The 18,780-nt window shown below is 40.6% G+C and overlaps 1 protein-coding gene across 2 annotated transcripts in view; it reads left to right on the top strand.

Moving 5' to 3' along the window:
• The window catches only part of oplah (5-oxoprolinase, ATP-hydrolysing), a 56,450-nt gene extending 37,949 nt beyond the window's left edge, over nucleotides 1–18,501 (top strand). For both annotated transcript variants that reach the window (XM_088322406.1, XM_088322407.1), the window contains exons 21-28: nucleotides 1,962–2,146; nucleotides 2,220–2,366; nucleotides 6,471–6,605; nucleotides 8,701–8,850; nucleotides 10,784–10,941; nucleotides 15,390–15,550; nucleotides 15,639–15,736; nucleotides 17,757–18,501. In XM_088322406.1, coding sequence (XP_088178532.1) covers nucleotides 1,962–2,146; nucleotides 2,220–2,366; nucleotides 6,471–6,605; nucleotides 8,701–8,850; nucleotides 10,784–10,941; nucleotides 15,390–15,550; nucleotides 15,639–15,736; nucleotides 17,757–17,909 — 1,187 coding nt within the window. In that variant the 3' untranslated portion in view covers nucleotides 17,910–18,501. The remainder of the gene's footprint in view (nucleotides 1–1,961; nucleotides 2,147–2,219; nucleotides 2,367–6,470; nucleotides 6,606–8,700; nucleotides 8,851–10,783; nucleotides 10,942–15,389; nucleotides 15,551–15,638; nucleotides 15,737–17,756) is intronic.
• The last annotated feature ends 279 nt before the right edge of the window (nucleotides 18,502–18,780 follow it).

Raw genomic sequence — 18,780 nt, forward strand, 5'->3', positions numbered from 1 at the left:
TCAGGTGTTCAATATGATCCAGCTACAATAGATTTGAATTTGCCTGCTTCGATTTTAAGTATTTATTTCAAGATCATTTTAGATCATGGCCACATGGTAGAAAAAATATTCCATGTCTCGGGGGCCAGACTAGTAAATGAATGGCATCAAAAGCGTGTCTTGGCTGGAGGGATACGGGTATTTTATTTGGAGGCTCACAATGAAATTATTATTTAAAGATGTAAGAGTTTGTTATAAAACGACAATTCAGTGTTTTTGTAGGGGTTTTTTGATGGTCTTTTTTCACTTTTTGTCATTTAAATAAATATTATCTTTAAATGTTTTTGGTCTTTTTTATTAGTCATTTATTTTTCTTCACTACGATTTAATCTCTTACAGTGTTAATCATGTGTGCAATTAAAAAAAAACTACAATGGAATTTGTCGCTCGAGCGAGTACATCAATTTCTTTGACTCACTCGAACAAACTCTTCGTTTTTCATCTTTCTTGGGGTTTGAGTTGGCGTTTTTCACTGCATTTGAAACGGGCATTTTCTTACTTTCACCATTCACGGGCTGAAAGCTCTGCTGCCCATGGACCTGAGGTGGGCAGGGGGTATAGTTAAAGGTTTAAATGCTAGAAAACGCTCCAAATTGGCAGATTTTTAAAAAAGTTGGCCAACAGTCGTCCATAGCGCTGTGAAAGCCTCATTACCAATTATCGTTAAGGTTTCATTTCTGCTATTGCCGCTCAAGGTGGCCCAACTCGCTATTAGGATCAGGGTTTCATTAAATTTTCACATAGGGCCTGTTAGGGAAAAAACTATATTACAAATATAGCGTTTACCAAAGTGTTCGAATATTTATCTGACTCCATTAACCAAACACAAGCTTCATTCTCCTAACAATGCATGCTCGTTTCTTAATTTAGGGAAAAATACTGACAAGAGGGCAGCACGGCGGCGCAGTGGTTAGCGCGCGTGCGGCACAGTTCTAAGGTCTTGGGAACCTCCTGTGTGGGTTCAAATCCAGCTACCAGTGCGGACTTTGTATGTTCTCCCAGTGCTTGCGTGGGTTCCCCCGGGCACTCCAGTTTCTTCCCACACTCCAAAGACATGCATTTCAGGTGGATTGCCCTGTCTGTCCTTGTGTGCCCTGCGATTGGCTGGCAACCAGTTCAGGGGGTCCACTGCCCGATGATTGCTGGGATGGGCTCCAGCACCCCTGCGACCCTACTGAGAATAAGCGATGCAGCTAATGAGATATTGACAAGAGACATTTCCACATGGGGGCAGATTTATTTTCTTAAGGTATTTAACTAAGTGAATTCCATCGAATTCAGCCGAACTATTGTCGAATTAGTCTAATTAGTCTTCGTTGAGCCTCCCACTCATTCTACGATCTGCTCCCCCATCTCTCTTCTTCTGTCTTCCTCCCTCTGCCCACGTCTTTTCAAAACCTGGCGCGTCGGCCCCTTCCCCTAGGGGCGTGCTGACTCCTCCCCTGGGGCGGGTGAGGTGCGGCGGGTCAGGTGCCAACTTCACCACCTCCTCGCCGAAAGGCGCCGCCATGTCTAAAGGAAGCTCATATCAGCTCAAAACAAACGATAGGTTTTGATTTTTTTTCATGCTTTAAAAAATGGTATCAACATTTCCTTGGGTTGTCCCTGTATGATATGAAAATTGGTTTGATAAACTGAAACCTTTGTGTCAAGTCAAGTCAAGTCAAGTCATTTTTATTTGTATAGCCCTAAATCACGAAGAGTCTCAAAGGGCTTCACAGATTGTTACACTATATTACACAAACTATTTTCAACCGACAAGAGGAGTAGGTTATTCGTATGCAATGGTGAGTGATAAATATGCAAAAACCACAGACATCAGGAAGGGAGCAAATACTTGGCACTGTATTAATAATACACAAATGAATAGCTTGTTCCATTTCCTTTCCCCGATTCCTTCGCTTGCGCTGTCCTCTTCTCAGCTGTGACGGAGGCCCTGATGGCACCAGCCCAATACCCGGAGTCATCCGGAACCCGGAACCTCCACGACAACCTGTCGGACCTTCGCGCTCAGGTAGCGGCCAACCAGAGAGGAAGCCAACTGGTGGGGGAGCTGATGGACTGCTACGGGTTGGAGGTGGTTCAGGCCTACATGGGCTACATCCAGGTAACCATGGCCCCAAACGGAGAAGAGTAGACCCCCAGTTCCTCCGTTGTAACGTGACTCGCATATATTGCAGAGTAACGCAGAATTGGCGGTGCGAGACATGCTGAGAGACTTTGCGCATCGCCGACGGCAACAGACCGGCTCCCTGGAGGTGGAATCGGAGGATTTCATGGATGACGGCTCCCCAATTCGACTAAGGGTCCAGATAAATGAAGAAGAGGTATTGAACGAAGTCTCGCCAGGCTCTTCTGCCTTATATGCTTGTACAGTGGTACCTCTTTATACGAGAACCTACATGTCTCGCAACCAGATTTAATTTCTTAAGTAATTTAACTAAGTGAACTCCATCGAATTAGCCGAATTAGTGTCGCTCGAGTCTCTGTCAAGCCTCCTCTGTCGCTCTTTCTCGATCTGCTTGCTTCCTTCTCCCGGCCCACGTTTTTTCCGCAAGTTGGTGTTCTGGATCCTCCCATGGGCGTGCCAGGAAACCCCCCTCGCCTCGATGTCTGAAATGGTCAAAACATCCCCGAGCGTTTCTACGTCACCAGGGCTGTCTGCGTCGAGAAGTGCTGATTATCTTATCAACCCTTTGTCCCAGTTCCCCGCTGTTCCTGTAAGCATCATTCTCCACTAGGTTGCACTGACCTCGCCCCACAGCTCAGCCAGTGAATATATTTTGCATTTAAATATAATTTGTATTTGATCGTACAAAATCCTTTATAGTCAAATGTATAAAATCCTTCAAGAGTAAGCGGTGTCCAAAATGGATGGATGAATGAGTTATATTTGGTCTAGATATTTTTCTCTCTATTGGCCTTGAGAGTGATGTGCCCCACCAGGCTGGACTTGCCCAAGACACACCACAGGGAATGGTCCCCTATGACCTTAGTAGTTAAGGGATCCAACCATACGAAGAAAAATCCTGTTCACAAGTAGTGTCAGAGGCTACCACTGGAGGCCGCACTACGCTCCTGACCACTCATTGTCAGAACCAAGTTGTCCCAGTATTCACATGCAAACTACTACATCCAGAAACAAATTGTGCTGTTAAAATGGTTTGTGTTAAAGTTTCAGAAACTTAATTGTACAACAATCTCTGAATCTCATACCGGTCAACCTCGACCAATCGCCACCCATAAAAATGGTTGAAAGGGATATTAAACCTTACAAACACATCGTGTCACCTATTTACTCACAGCAAGACAATTTTGAAAACAGCGACCTTGTTGTCTGCTGCCAGTGCCCGAGACAAACCAAATTAGACCCAATGTGGGGAAAACGTATAAATCGTCAGGTAATATTGGATGTGGGGCAGCACGGTGGCGCAGTGGTTAGCGCGTGTGCGACACAGTTCTGAGGTCATAAGATCGAACCTTCCTGTGCGGAGTTTGCATGTTCTCCCCATACTTGCGTGATTTTACTCCGGGCACTCCGGTTTCCTCCCACATTCCAAAAACATGCATGTCCAAATTTTCCCTAGGTGTGAATGAGCGAGCAAATTGTCTGTCTCTGTGTGCCCCTTGACTGGCTGGCAACCAGTTTAGGGTGTCCCCTGCCCACTGCCCGAAGATAGCTGGGATGGGCTCCAGCACGCCCGCGACCCTATTGAGGATAAGCGGTGCAGATAATGGATGGATGGATTATTGGATCTTTGTCACTCCCCCTTGCATGCTGGAAGGAATGAAGAGGTACCACTGTCATCAGATTTCTTCGACAACTCCTAGGTCTCTGTTGACTTTTTTTTTTTTTTTTTAAGAACGACTTTTTTTCTCAAAGCAGTGAGAACGTGCAAATTTCGAACAATTGTCTAAGTTGCTCAGTTTTCAACTCAAACAGCACATTTTCAAAGTTCTACAAGGGCTTGGTTGATTTTTGTCCAAAATAGTGTACAAGATTTTTTTGACAACCTCCTTTAAAGTCAACATTAAAGGCACAGTGTGTAATATTTGACCACTAGATGTCGCTGTTCGGTGTCGTGCAATATAAAACGAGGGAAGTAAACAAACTGCGGAGACTCAAAGTGACCAAACAGCTCCGTTTTTTTCAAACTCTTAGCAGAAAGATAGCAGATTATCATGTCAGCTCCGTCTAGGTGAGCCTATTTTTAAGTCAAATGCACATATTTATAACTGTCTGTATTTTTAATTATTTTTCAAATCAATTGGGGTTTTTTTTACCAGTAGGAGGTGCTAATTTCACTCATTGGCAGTGTTTTGTTTACAATAAACCTCCTCGTATAAGAATTGAGTATAAGGTGTAGGTACGAAGTGGCGCAGACCCTGAATGAGAATACTGAGTTCTTGGGGGGAGCGAGTGGATTTCTTCTTCCGAGGGGGCGCGTGACAGGAAATGTTTGAGAAGCACTGCACTCATGTGAGTAAAAAAGAGGAATAAGCAGACTATTGACTGTCATTTTTAATTTTTTTTATTAAGTAATCCAGAAACTATATAAAAGAAATGAATTATTGGTAAAAATGTATGTATTACAAGGGCCAAAGTTTTATTTAATTTAGGATACAAATGCCCTGGTTAATAAGCAAACATATAGTAACTGTATGTTTTGAAAAATACTGGTAGGGTAAAAAAAAATTGTGATTTTACATTAGCCTCACATACAGGGGGCTGACATAATTGCTGCCATCTTGCTGCAGTGGGTATCCCAAAAACCAATCAACCAAGTAATCCGCAATTATAATAAGAAAAAAATACATGAAGAATAATATAGAAGTGCATATTTTTCATTCGTGTAGGTGGGGAAAACATGTATTATTTTACATACTGGAATCCTCGCATAGAGGGAGGTGTCATGTTTGTTAGCTGTTTTGCTGCTACAGGAACCCCAATTTTTTTTCCTTTATATATATACAGGTATATATATCTATATATATATATTTTTATTTTATTTTTATTTTTTTTTTCCCCGCTTTTTTCTTCTTTGTCTTTCTTTTTTCTTCTTTTCTTCTATTTTCTCTTTTTTTCATTTCCCTTTTTCCATATTTTCCCTTTTTAATTTCTTTTCCTTGCTTTTTCCCCATTACTTTAAAGCTTCTTTTCTTGGGGCGGCAGTAGCTCAGGAGGTAGAGCGATCGTTTTAGGATTAAGGGATCCCAGTTCGAATCCCGGCTTGTCCGTGTTACATGCCGAAGTGTCCTTGGGTAAGACACTTAACCCCCAATACCCCCAATAAGCAGGTTAGCGCCTTACATGGCTGCACAGATCACGGCCGCTATTGGGAAATGTGAAGCACAATGTAAAGCGCTTTGGGAAGTCATTGACTTGAAAAGCGCTATATAAATGCAGATCATTTCATTTCATTTCATTTCATTTTTCTTCTTATTTTCATGGTTTTTCTTTTCACCTATTTTCCATGCCTTTTCTCTTTGGATTCAGTGTACTTTTTTCTCCTTTTCAATTTTTTTTCTCATTTATTTTCTTTACTTTCTTTTATCCCTTTTTCATTGTTTTCCCATTTTCCTTTGTTTCCTTTGTGCCCCTGGCTTTTTTCATTTTTTTCTTTCCTTTGTCCCTTTATCCTTGTTTTGTTATTTTACACGTTTGGTCTTTATTCTCTCTTTTTTTAGTTTTTTTTCTCCTGTTTTTGCAGAAGTCAGAGCAGACTGTTTTGTTTCCATTCCACCAACCTCCTCGCCTTGCATATAGCAGAGAGTATAGGAATTGAGTATGAAATGTAGATACCAAGTGGAGCAGACCCTCAAATGACTCCATGAAAAAAATAATCAACCTGGATGTAGAGACTGAGTTCTGGGGGGAGCGAGTGGATTTCTTCTTCCGAGGGGGCGCGTGACAGGAAATAATTGACAAGCACTGTACTAATGTAAGTTAATAAGAGGAATAAGCAGACTATTGTCTGCCTTTTTTAAATATTTTTTTAAATCATCCATAAACTAAATTCAAAAAAATTATTATTGGTAAAATGTATGTATTACCAGGGCCAAAGTTTGATTCTAATTTAGGATACAAATGCCCTGGTCATTCTTCTCCCCTTTGTTTTCTTCTTGCTTCTGGCTTTTTTTTCTATCCTATTTCAATTTTCATTTTTTTTTCTTTCCTTTTTCCCTTTATCCTTGTTTTTTTTACACGTTTCGTCTTTATTCTCATCTTTATTATTCTTAGTTTTTTTCCTCCTGTTTTTGCAGAAGACTGGACAGAAAAATGACAAAAAAAAATAGTGTGGTTCGGTCACTTTAACTTATGACAATTTGTAATCTTGTTTTTGCTTGCACTACAGAACACAATGACACAAAGTGGACAAATATCACACACTGGCCCTTTAAAGGTTAGCTTTAATAGCCTGTAATTACAGGGCACAGCTGTGTTTGACTTCACCGGGACCGGCACAGAGGTTTGGGGGAACTGCAATGCCCCACGCGCTATCACCCTTTCGGCCTTAATCTACTGCCTACGCTGCATGGTGGGACAGGACATCCCCCTCAATCAGGTTTCAGCCATCTCCAATTCTACTGGTGCAATGTATGAAATTCTGTAAGAGTATTTTTGTAGTATTTCTGCAGTAGTATATTCAATGTTGTATTTCTGCATTAGGGTATTACTGTAATGTTTTTGTTGTATTCCCATTGTTTTTGTCTTTTCAGAATGTAAGCAAAATAATACATCAGGTCCCTTTTATTTAAGCATTGAATTTAAGATTTAGTTTTGCAGTAATTAACGTATGTATTCGCTTACAGCGAACACTCCTGATTTCTGATTGAAAATCGGTATTAAGTTTTGTTAAAACTAAGCATTTTGACAAACATTGTTGAATATGTGCGGCCACAATTAAAATATTTATTGACTACATAAACTATGAACGAAATAGATGTACTTTATTCATCCCCGTTGGGAAATTCACACTTCCAGCAGTATCCTTTTAATGTTTATTAACAGATTAACGGGATGGCCTCGGGGTGTTGTGTTGTAGTTTAGCCACAGCGGAGTGGATGATGTCACACGCTAGTCCAAAAGTTCGACGTCCCTGCAGCAGATGGAAATCTTTGTGCCCAGGGTTACACCACCTCGTGTTCACGTAGATAGAGAGTCCACCTCCTCTCCGCTTCCCGCAGGCTTTTGTGTCTCTGTCTGTCCTAACAGCGCTACGGCCGGGTAGCTCCACGTTAGCGTCCGGGATGTTAGACGTGAGCCACGTTTCCGTAAAACGCAGCAAACTGCACTCCCTGTGCGCTTTGATGTTTTTCACCAGCACCGCCAGTTCGTCAGTCTTATTTGGTGGAGAGTTCTCATTTACCATGATTACGGACGGTACCTAAGGCTTATAACGTCGCTAGCCGCTTAGCCTTCACCTTAGCTCCGGCTCTGCATCAACGATGGGGCCCCCTCATCACGCTGGCACGAGAATACCGACATAAAATTTGCAATGTATTTATTTAATATCCTTCAAAATCGGTCAATAATGTCATTCTTTTTAACATTTTTTATATCTTTCAAGGAGATTTCCTGTAATCCCCATTGTCTCACATTCGTCTCCGTTACCGTGAGTGAAATGCGACAATAAGATAAAACAGAATGCCTTTTCATACGTCATCTATATCAATGGCCGTCTTATGTTTCGGACCATATTGTGGTCATCGTTATTTGTTGACTGATCAACCACGGATTTTTTCTTTTTAGTTATTTATAGGGAAACGTGTTATACACGAATCGATACAGAAGTTTTGTAGTTTTATTTTGTAGTCCAGACTGAGGAGATTATTTCTTCCTCATGCCATGAGGCTCTTTAACTCCACCCAGGGGAGTAAAAGGCCACATTAAACCCCACCCCCACAATTGCATATTACCCTTTTTTTTATTACAGTGTGTATTTTCCGTAGCACTATTTAAATATTCTTTAGCAAAACGTTATATTGGGTATTTTTGTATTCTATATCTTTATTTTATTATTTTATTTTTCAATACAAGGATACTGCTGGAAGTGTGAATTTCCCTACCGGAATGAATAAAGTATCTATCTATCTCTCTCTCTCGCTCTCGCTCTCATTTTTTATTTTTAATATATATATATATTTTGGTCGTGCGCATACCTCGGGTCAAGTCACAACAGATTATTCCAAATGGTTCTACCCATTCGACTCATGACTTTATGGTCTTCTTTAATAAGAAGATCTGTGATGACCATGTAAATACGTCACATGTCAAAGATCTGGAAATTATAGATGTCCAAGATGGTGACCGTCCGGTGATTTTGTTTTTTTAAATTTCTGTTTTACGGATTTGTCAATTGACACAGCTGATGGGTACGGCCAAACTAGACTACTTGCCTGTTTGATCCACTTCCGAGGCTCTCTGATTAAAGATCTTTTCGGGGTCTTCGGACCTTCTGTTTTAAATATTATCGACATATCTCCCTCCTCAGGTGTTTATTTAATGGGGACAACTCAGGACCAAAAATTATTTTTTGAATTTGTAGTACTTTATTTCCTGATATGTATTGTCATTATAGTTTGATCATTTTTGTGGTTTTAGTTTGCCTACCCCACGTCATAGACAGTAATGAGGTCTTCTTGTTTTTTCCCCTTCAGGGCTGCCTTGCCCCAATCAAAGTCATCATCCCTCCAGGTTCCATCCTGCAGCCTTCAAAGAACGCCGCCGTGGTGGGTGGGAACGTGCTCACGTCCCAGAGAGTGGTGGACGTTATCTTCAAGGCCTTTGAGGTCTGCGCAGCTTCCCAGGTGAGGACCTATTCAGGCTTCGTACGGATGCTCGACATCCTTGAAAATGCTTGAAGTTTCATAATGGATTAAAAAATGCCTGAATTTGCTTGTAGTCTGCTTAAAAATGACGCCAACACTATTTTCTGGTGGCTTCGCCTTTCCATTGCATTTCTTCTTCCCTCGCGATTAATTTCAGCTGGCATTAGTTTATATGGTGTTGTTCAATATAGCCTGATCGCCCCCTACGGGTCGAGCCTAAGAAGACAGGTGCTTGTTACACGTAAACAGGGCACTATAAAATGTGCAAGGATTGTGTAACAATTATGGACATTTATCACAAAAATTGAATGTAGTGTTTCCTCGTGGTAAATTTTAATGGGAAGAACTTCCTGCAACTGAAAATGTAAGCTACACATTAGTGTAGGTTTTACCCAAAACAAATATATTCATAATTTACTCAGGATCTGAAAACTACGCTTCGCTGTCGGATGTATGAATTTACCGTAAAATCCGGACTATAAGCCGCTACTTTTTCCCCAAACTTTCAACCCTGCGGCTTATTCAGTGATGCGGCCAATTTATGTAATTCTTCTAACGGCCGCCAGCGGCGCTCGAGTACAAAAGGTAAGATTTAGACCGGTGGAATATATGCGCAGAGGAAGACTGCAACTTCATAGCTTGTGCACAAATTAAATTAGCGTAGAAATATCCTCACCATGCAAATTGCTTTATTATTGTACTGTTCTCAGCTCAGGGATGCTGCTGGAAATGTGAATTTCCCTTCGGGGATGATTAAAGTATCTATCTATCTATCTATCTATCTATCTATCTATCTATCTATCTATCTATCTAAAGAAAGGCACATGACGCAGCTTTCAAGCTAAATGCAATCGAGCAGTTCGATTAAGAAGGAAACAGAGCTACTGCACATAAACTTTACTTTGCGAGCGTGTTGCCAGCGTGTTTTTGAATAAGGGGGCGTGGGACGACTTCTGTATGACCTAGTCTCTTTCCCACACTGGGGTAGACGACTTTGATGACGTCAGTTATAAGAAGGAAGATGAGGACGGTTTACCGTGATTATTACAAGTACGGTATGTTTTTTTAACACAGCCGTTTACTGTGTTGCGAGCGTGTTGCTAGTAGCGTTTTGCTACCTTTCGCAGGCACGGTTTGGGATGAAAGTTATAATATTATTATTAAAGCTTTGAAAACTCTCTCGGTGTACCGTCTTTCTTTGTAAATATGTGTGACCATGTATAATATGTATTTGCAACTGTATATTTTTTTAATGTATTTATTTTAGAAACTTATTCTGATATGTTTTGCACGAGCAAATAAGATAGAAGGGGCGGGGCAAACGCGGGCTGACGGGAAGTGGAGTAAAGGTGAGACGTGTTTGTGGACGCGGCCGACAATAGTGGATATATATTTTTCCCACCCTTACCTTTGGAAATATACACTTTTTTTCCTTGGATTACTTTCAACGGGCACCCGGACTCTGCAGGTCTGCATCAAACCTTAAGTACCGGTATCATTTTCCGTTCATTTTGCCGGCTGTGGTTTTTGGACTGTGTCGGGTATGGGTTAATTTTGTGTTTGTGTTGCATTTTTGCAATGTGGGCGCATGCGGCTAATACACAGGTGCGGCTTGTGTATGTACAAAATCGGTTTTCCTCCCGAAATGTGGTGGGTGCGGGTTATAATCAGGTGCGCTCTATAGTCCGGAATTTACGGTATATGTCTTGAAAGATGCACACGCAAGAGTAAAAACCGCACCTGTAAAAAACATGATTCACGCCAGATTTCTTTTAATGGTACTAGAATAATGGGAACCTCAGCTTTGTGAGTCTTTAAAAAGTGATATTGTCCATGGCAAAGGTGTACGAACCCTCTAGATTTGCCGCGAATTTTGAAAAATATGGAGAGTATCCTCCGTTTCTTTCATCAGGGTTGCATGAACAACGTTTCGTTCGGCAGCGAGAAAGTGGGTTACTACGAAACGGTCGCTGGAGGCGCTGGAGCCGGGCCCCATTGGAACGGGAGGAGCGGCGTTCACAGTCACATGACCAACACACGCATCACTGACCCTGAGATTCTGGAAAAGAGGTAAGAATCGGGATTGATGATTGATCATTTCAGTATATTAAAGGGACAGTGTGTATTATTCAACCACTAGATGTCACTGTATTGGGTCGTGTAACCGAAAACGAGTGCTAGAGCACAAGGAAGAGTACATACTAAGGAGACTAAGTGACCGAATCATTTGTCTTTATTTTTATTTTTGTTTTGTATATTTTTTATTCTATATCAGGGGTCGGGAACTTTTATGACTGAAAGAGTCATGAAAGTAAAATCGTTTTTTTTTTTTTTGTTTAGGGACACACTTCATGTTTTATGATAAAATTCAACAAAACCAACAAATCGCTCTATAGTCAAAAGCTTATTTTTCAGCACATTTTGTGATGTTTGATGATTCTCTAAAATCTTTAAAATAGTAATAATGCCCGAGCCTGTGTCCCATATTAACAAATATACCACTTAAATTGTGTCTCCTGTAGTTACTTGAAATTGTTGAGGCTCATTTTGGCCGTCAATTTTGTCCAAAATAATGGTTTCAAAACAAGGTGCGAGCAGAGTTTTTTTTTAAAAATGTCTCAAAATAATGCAAACAAGAAGGTTACAATTGTATTTAGGGGAGTGTGCTATGAACGCAGAGATCTGCTCACCCAATCAACTTCCATTGGGTACTTCGCTGGCATTTTTGGGTATTTACAGTTTGTTCTGTGGGTTTTCATTATAAAGTATCTTAACAGTGACCATAGATTGTTCAACAAGCTTCTATATTAAAAATTCCTAAGAGACACATCCAAAATGACGTATTTTGGTGTAACACGGTTAATGGAAACGTTAGTTGAACTTTGCGCCATATGTTTTGGACCAAAATTTTACTAGATTTCTGAGAAGAATAATGTGGTTTGGGCTCTGTAGTTTCTATTCTTGTTTGCTTTATAGCATTCCTTTTTGGTAGCACTACACAACTTTACAGCATTATTTAGTGGTCCCTTTAAGCCGCTATGAAATAACAAACCTCCGATGTTTACCAAGTAGTCTAGTGATGAGCAAAGGTGAGTAGCATTTCCTTCTCTCATGTCCTATATGGGCGCTTATAAGACCTCCATATTTGCAAAAGAGCCCCCCAAGACTCAGGAATAAGGTCAGTTTGCTTGCAGCCATTGGTGCATTGTACGCCATGAAAAGAAAAACTGCTGCCAATAATTGCAGCAGTGTATAGCATCTTCAAGGACCGCTTCTCCGCGGTCCGTACATTTCAATGCCCTTGAACATGCAGCATAAACTGTGATGTAAAGATTTAGGCCACCGCAATGTGGCAATGAGCGAGATTTCTGAGAACTGCTTCTTTAATCACGATGGAACATTCGTTTACATTTACCAATGGGTAATTCACTGCCAGACGGCTGATATTAGAAAAAAATGGAGGCTTGACGTCCATTGCTGTCACTGGCAATAAATGATTAGACTTACTAAAGAATGGTGATGTTTTTATATACACTTTATTTGTTGTATTTTACGTTTGTTAGCCTGGAGAGGGATGGGCGCCACCGGGCTGTACTTGCTCAAGACCAACCACAGGAAATGGTGCCCTTACGACCCTAGTGGTTAAGGGATCCAACGAACCGACCAACCAACCAACCAGTGATGTACAGCTGGCAGGTTCTGATGGGGCAGTGTTCTCGTTTGCCCGCGTCCTTGCTGGGGACGCATAGTCTCAAATCGACGTGCGTCCCCGGGACGCAACTATTTAGACACAAAATTGTCATTATTACCCGATGACATTTTTTTTAAACAAAGATTTACCGCACTCCAAACTTTTCGTCAGGCAGATCCGGCAGATGTTGTTTTGGTCTCGCGGTTCGAGTTTTCGCCTGCACGCCGATCTCCAGTTGCGTAGTGAATGGCGGCGCCCTCTGTTGGCTGCGGCTGCATCGGCTCGCTACAACGGGTCAGGTGTATCGACATTTCGTTCTTACAAAGAATGACAATACAAAGGAAATTATTATTATTATTATTATTAAAAGGCCGTCTCTTTTTAGAGAATCGGCTTTTTCGGCTCAACTCATTGAAGAGAGCCGGCTCTCAAACGGCTCACTTGCTTTGATACATTATATTACGAATGATGATGTTGTATAAAGAAGTTAAGAAAAAAAGGAAGCATAAAAGGCGAAAATGAAAAAGGTTTGTGGTTATCCCTTTAATCGGTATATTACCAACAATAATTTGATAATAATTTGATGCAGAAAATTGATTAATAATTTGATGATTAAAACTGAATGAATGTATAGATTTTTATTATATATTTGTCACCGATCTACAATTTCAACCTCGATAACACAAAATTTTGGGGACCCATAGATCTCTGTTGGTACCCATAGATTTTTGAGCATGCTAGTCCCCGGGACCCATCACTTTTCAGAGGTAAAATGGACACTGATGAGGCACAGTCAGATTTACAAATAAATTAACTTCCATCTTATTCATCATTTGATTGGTCAATCAAGAAAGTAATATACTAACTGTAGCATGAAAAAAATGTTTCATTGTCTCAATTTTACTTATAAATGAAGTCTATGCGCTTCTCCATTTGAATAAAAACACGGATAGATAGGTAATGCTCCATTATTATACAAGAAAAATACCGGATGCCCTGACTGGCTTTTAGCTTGCCGATGCTATCACTCATGCTACAGTCAGGGGCTGAGATGTGTGCCAAATTAGATACCTTGGTCTCCCTATCGCCCTCTGCAATGAGGCAAGGGAATTGCGTGCCTCACTCTGTATCTGCTGACGCTCAGCAGAGTAACAAGTGACATACTAATTGTATTCGAAAGAATCCTAATATGTGTAAAATCCGTGATTTTGGAAAAGAAAATTCAAAAATGTGAGGTTAAATGAGAAATAACTTTTACCTGGAATAAATATACCTATTTTATGTGTTTTTAACTTAAGATTTCCATGATGACAGGTGAGACAGAACCTGTCCTGACTGCACGCCACTGCAATTCAGTTATGTAACGCAGTCAAATACATAAAAATTGGTGTCTAGAAGGGAAAGGTGATCTTTTTTCATATTTATATTACTTTACCAGAAAAAGAGTTAGAATACAATAAAGCTAGAATATTTCTGTTAAAGTACAGTAAAATTATTGCACCAAAAAATAAAATTGTTGAAAAAAAATACACCAAATTAAGTGAAAGTACATTAAAATACTTGCAAGGGGAAATAATTCACTCAAAATAGTTTGAAAGTTTTCTTTGAAAAATTTGTACACAGGCAAATCATTTGAATTAATTGGTAGCATTATTTTCCTATTTTACACCCCAAAAAAATAGAATTATTTAAAAAAATGTGTTCCACTGGCAGATAATTGTTCTGATTTTGAAATAATTGTATTACCTTACTGGAAAAAAAGTTGCAATCCAGGAAAACTAGTACCAAATACTACAAATCTTCCATAGTTTACAACGCCACAAAGCTCTGCCTCCCCTGACTCCACTTTAGTGGTAATCTCTTAAACCTGAGCCGGACTTGACCTACCCGCATTTCGGGTCTAAAATGTCAATCATTACATTCGGGTCAGGCTGGGCTTCTCTCTCCCTAGCTTTTTTAAAAATTATTATCCACCAGTCATTGTTCTCCTTTGTGTAATATCTTGATGAGGCTTTTGACTGTCTTGTATTTATTTTTATCTGCCACGGCAGCGTTTATAGACCTTGTTCAGAATCCATAGACCATTCGGCACTTCCTTTTATATTGACGGGTACAGGTGCCTGTAAGGTACATTCACGTGACCGTGCCCTATACACAAAACATAACACTTTGTCTCTCTGCCTCTCTCACTTAAGATTGCTGTGCTAGATTCTTAAGGATGTACCACTGCTGCGGTTTATGGCCCAGTTTTCAAACCGTCAAGATGACGGACGCCTCCCCTCTATTCTTCAAAAAATAAATCCGGCAATGATGAAAAATTGTCGATTAATATAACCTCTGCAGACACAAAATATAGAAATGTAAATACTTATACAGTCTAATATAACTTAGATTCCCTTACAAACGCCTGGCTTCAATGTGAAATCACAAAGCACTTCTCCTCCTCCCGAGTCCTCACACCTGAAATGTCAAATATCGGGTTTGTTTCGGGCAAGTTAGGGGGGCTATTGCACGTCACGGGGGGCGGCAGTAGCTCAGGAGGTAGAGCGCTCGTCTTGGGATCAAGGGATCCCAGTTCGAATCCCGGCTCGTCCGTGTTACCTGTCGAAGTGTCCTTGGGTAAGACACTGAACCCCCAATACCCCCAATAAACAGGTTAGCGCCTTACATGGCTGCAAGGCCGCTATTGGGAAATGTGGAGCACATTGTAAAGCGCTTTGGGAAGTCGTTGACTTGAAAAGCGCTATATAAATGCAGATCAATTCATATCATTTCATTTTGTCACTGTTTCAAACCAGGACTTCTTTTTTTCCCAACCCCCGATTAGATACCCGGTCATCTTGGAGCAGTTTTCCCTGCGACCCGCTTCAGGAGGTGCAGGGAAGTACCGCGGAGGAGACGGCGTGATTCGGAAGCTCTTGTTTAGGGACAAAGTGGTCCTTTCTGTACTGAGCGAGAGACGAGCCACGCGCCCTTACGGCCTTGAGGGTAAAAGAACCAAACACTGAAGCCGCTTCAGAGATGGCGTTTTGCTAAATGTCGCAATCCTTTTTTGAAAATGTTCTCGTTTCGTCAGGGGGCGAACCCGGTGCCGCGGGTCTCAACCTGCTACACAGGGCCGACGGACGAGTGCTCAGCCTGGGCGGCAAGACGAGCGTCAGTCTTCAACCTGGGGTACGCAGTTCAAAATTTGATTTTCCGCAATACAGTGGTACTCCTAGTTACAAATGTCTCTACTGTTAGGAAATAAACTATTAAAATCTATCGTTTACCAAATTGTTGGAATTAGTTATCTGCCTCCGTTAACCAAACATACAATGCATGCTCGTTTCTTAATGTGAAAAGACGGACAAGAGACCGGGATTTCCACACGGGGGCAGATTTAATTTCTTAAACAAATCAACTAAGTGAACTCCATCGAATTAGCCGAATTAGTGTCGTTCGAGTCTCCGTCAAGCCTTTTTTCGATTCTCCCATCTCCTTTCTCGATCTTCTGAAGTTCTCCTTAAGCTCACTCAGTGAAAATCTTCATTGCACTCGATAAGTGTACTTTGTATTTGATCGTACAAAATCCCTATAGTCGAATGTATAAAATCCTTCACTACTTGCAAAGTACCCAAAAGGGTAAATATTGCCTCTAGTTACAAAGGTGTTTCAGGATACAAAGTACCTACGCGCTGCCTTTTGCCGCTCCAAGAGTGCTACCTCGTAACTCCGGTGCATATACAATAATCCCAGCATGCTCTTCATGTCTCCTTCCTGCTCTATAAACGCCTGTCAAACTGGTGCATCTTCGTGTGCCCAGTTAAAGTTAAAAATAAGATGTAAAGCGCTCTGGGAGGTCTTCAGTGACTTGAAAAGTGGTTTATAGACACAGTCCATTTACTATTTACCTACAGTACAAAAATACTACAGATATGCTAAAAAAATTCTCCTGGAGAAATATTAGAGAAATACTACAATGGAAATTATTTTTACAAAATAATAATTTAAAAAAAAACCTACAGTAATACCACATAAAACAGTACTCACAGTAAAATCAAAAATAATAATAATTTAAAAAAATAATATATTTATACACATCTACAGCAATACTACAAAATGAAGTATCAACAATAGCGCTTAAAACATGGACCTAATATATTAGTTTGCTTTAATTGTGAGAGTTTTAAAACCAGTGTCATGAAACTGATCTATTTTATAACAAATATAAAGAAACATAACATTGTTAGGAATTAAATATTAAAATGTACCGTTGACCAAATTGTTTAAATTAGTTATCTGACTCCATTAACCAAACACAACCTACATTCACCCAAAAATTTATGCGTGCTCATTTCTTGAAGAAAAAGATAAACAAGAAAAGACGACATTTTCACACGGGGCAGATTTAATTTCTTAAACAATTTAACTAAGTGAACTCCATCGAGTTAGCCGAATTAGTGTCGCTCGAGTCTCTGTGTAGCCTTCCCTGAAGTCCTATAGCCTTCTTCTCTCGGCCCACCTCTCCCCGCAAGATGGCGTCTCGACTCCTCCCATGGGCGTGCCAAGGAAGCCCCCCGGGCGTTGCGATGTCTGGAAAACTCAAAACAACACCGAGCGTTTCTACGTCATCAGGGCCTTGTTCTCAAAATATCGCCTGCCGTCCGCCGTCAGAGTCTTGTTATCAAAATTCCCTAGTCAAAATATTCTGCATTTGGAACGGCGTGCCCTGTCATTGAACTGTAGCCTACTCAGTGAAAATCTTCATTGCACTCAATAAGTGTAACTTGTATTCAATCGTATAAAATCCTTTATAGTGAAGGATTTTTTAATTTTATTTAATTGACTATAAGGGATTTTACAAATTACAGTTATTGAATGCAATGAAGATTTTTCACATATCAAAATTCCCTAGTCAAAACATTCTGCATTTGGAACGGCGTGACCTGTCATTGAACTATAGCCTACTCGGTGAAAATCTTCATTGCACTCAATAAGTGTAACTTGTATTCAATCGTATAAAATCCTTTATAGTCAAATGTATAAAATCCTTCAACATGTACTGTAAATGTCTGCATGTATATCGAGAGAATTGGGTAGAACTCCAGGATCGGCCCCTTGGCCAAATGTGTGTACCTAATGCGTTCCGCCACCCCAAATAATTACCCACTCTTGCCCTAGGTCATACTAACTCATCAGTTTCCCTCTCTAGGACATGTTCTGCCTGTACACTCCCGGGGGAGGAGGCTACGGGAAGGAGGAGGACGTGACCCGGAAAGCGGGAACGAAGCGCAGGCGTTTGAACGAGACCTTCTCCGAAAGAGGCAGCGTCTTTGAGTACCGAATGGCGCAGGAGGGAGTGTGAAGAGGGACCGATGAAAGCAAACGGGATTTCAATGATTACGTGTTCGAAGGTTACGACAACAACAGGTACATAGCGTACTCCGTTTAGCAGGGGAGAAAAAAATCATATTTACTCCAGCGGTGGACAAACTAGGGCCTGCGGGGCGGAGCAGGACCACTAACAGGCAAAGTTGAGAGAAGCACAAGAGGAAAAAAGCCGCCGTCGCACAACGACGTGCGGCTTTAGATATGTCAACACAAAAAAACCTACTGTAGCCGTATTCACTCGCTACGGTTTATCAACCAGAGAACATTTAAGGAAACAAATCATCCCGATGTTATTCGACATGTAATAGTAACAGGGTTCCCGCGGATCCTTGAAAAGTCTTCAAAGACTTCATTATTTTAAAAATAAGGCCTTGATTGCCATTGATATGTCTCAAATCCTATTTTAGAAAGTCGATTAATGAGATTTATATTTGTTTGAACTAAAAAGATTTAGTAACATTTAGCCATCGCCTTTGAGGACTAACATCCTTTTTTAGATAGAAAGGTTTCAACTGGGCCAGAACGTGATTTTAACGAAATTAAAAGAAACATTTGTTTAAAATTCACGTGGTGTTTTTTTGTTTTTTGTTTCAATTGTGTGTTGTTTTTTTTCGACTTAAATTTGATTTCAAAAGACTAAGATAGTCTTGAATTTAACTTGCCTTAAGCCGTAGGAAACCTGAGTAATCACGACACACTTCAATACAATACACAATTAAAAAGTAGCGCCTAGGTGGCTTTGCAGGAGTTTCAAGAAACTTGAGATCCTTTCGATAATAGATAACGGGTAAATGTTTTCATAGAAAAAGCTGAAAAAGCCTTGAATCATGTCAAGTCATGTTTAT

This window comes from Urocampus carinirostris, chromosome 18 (genome assembly GCF_059441175.1).
Source record: "Urocampus carinirostris isolate Australia breed hairy pipefish chromosome 18, RoL_Ucar_1.0, whole genome shotgun sequence".
In the NCBI taxonomy this organism is placed as follows: domain Eukaryota; kingdom Metazoa; phylum Chordata; class Actinopteri; order Syngnathiformes; family Syngnathidae; genus Urocampus; species Urocampus carinirostris.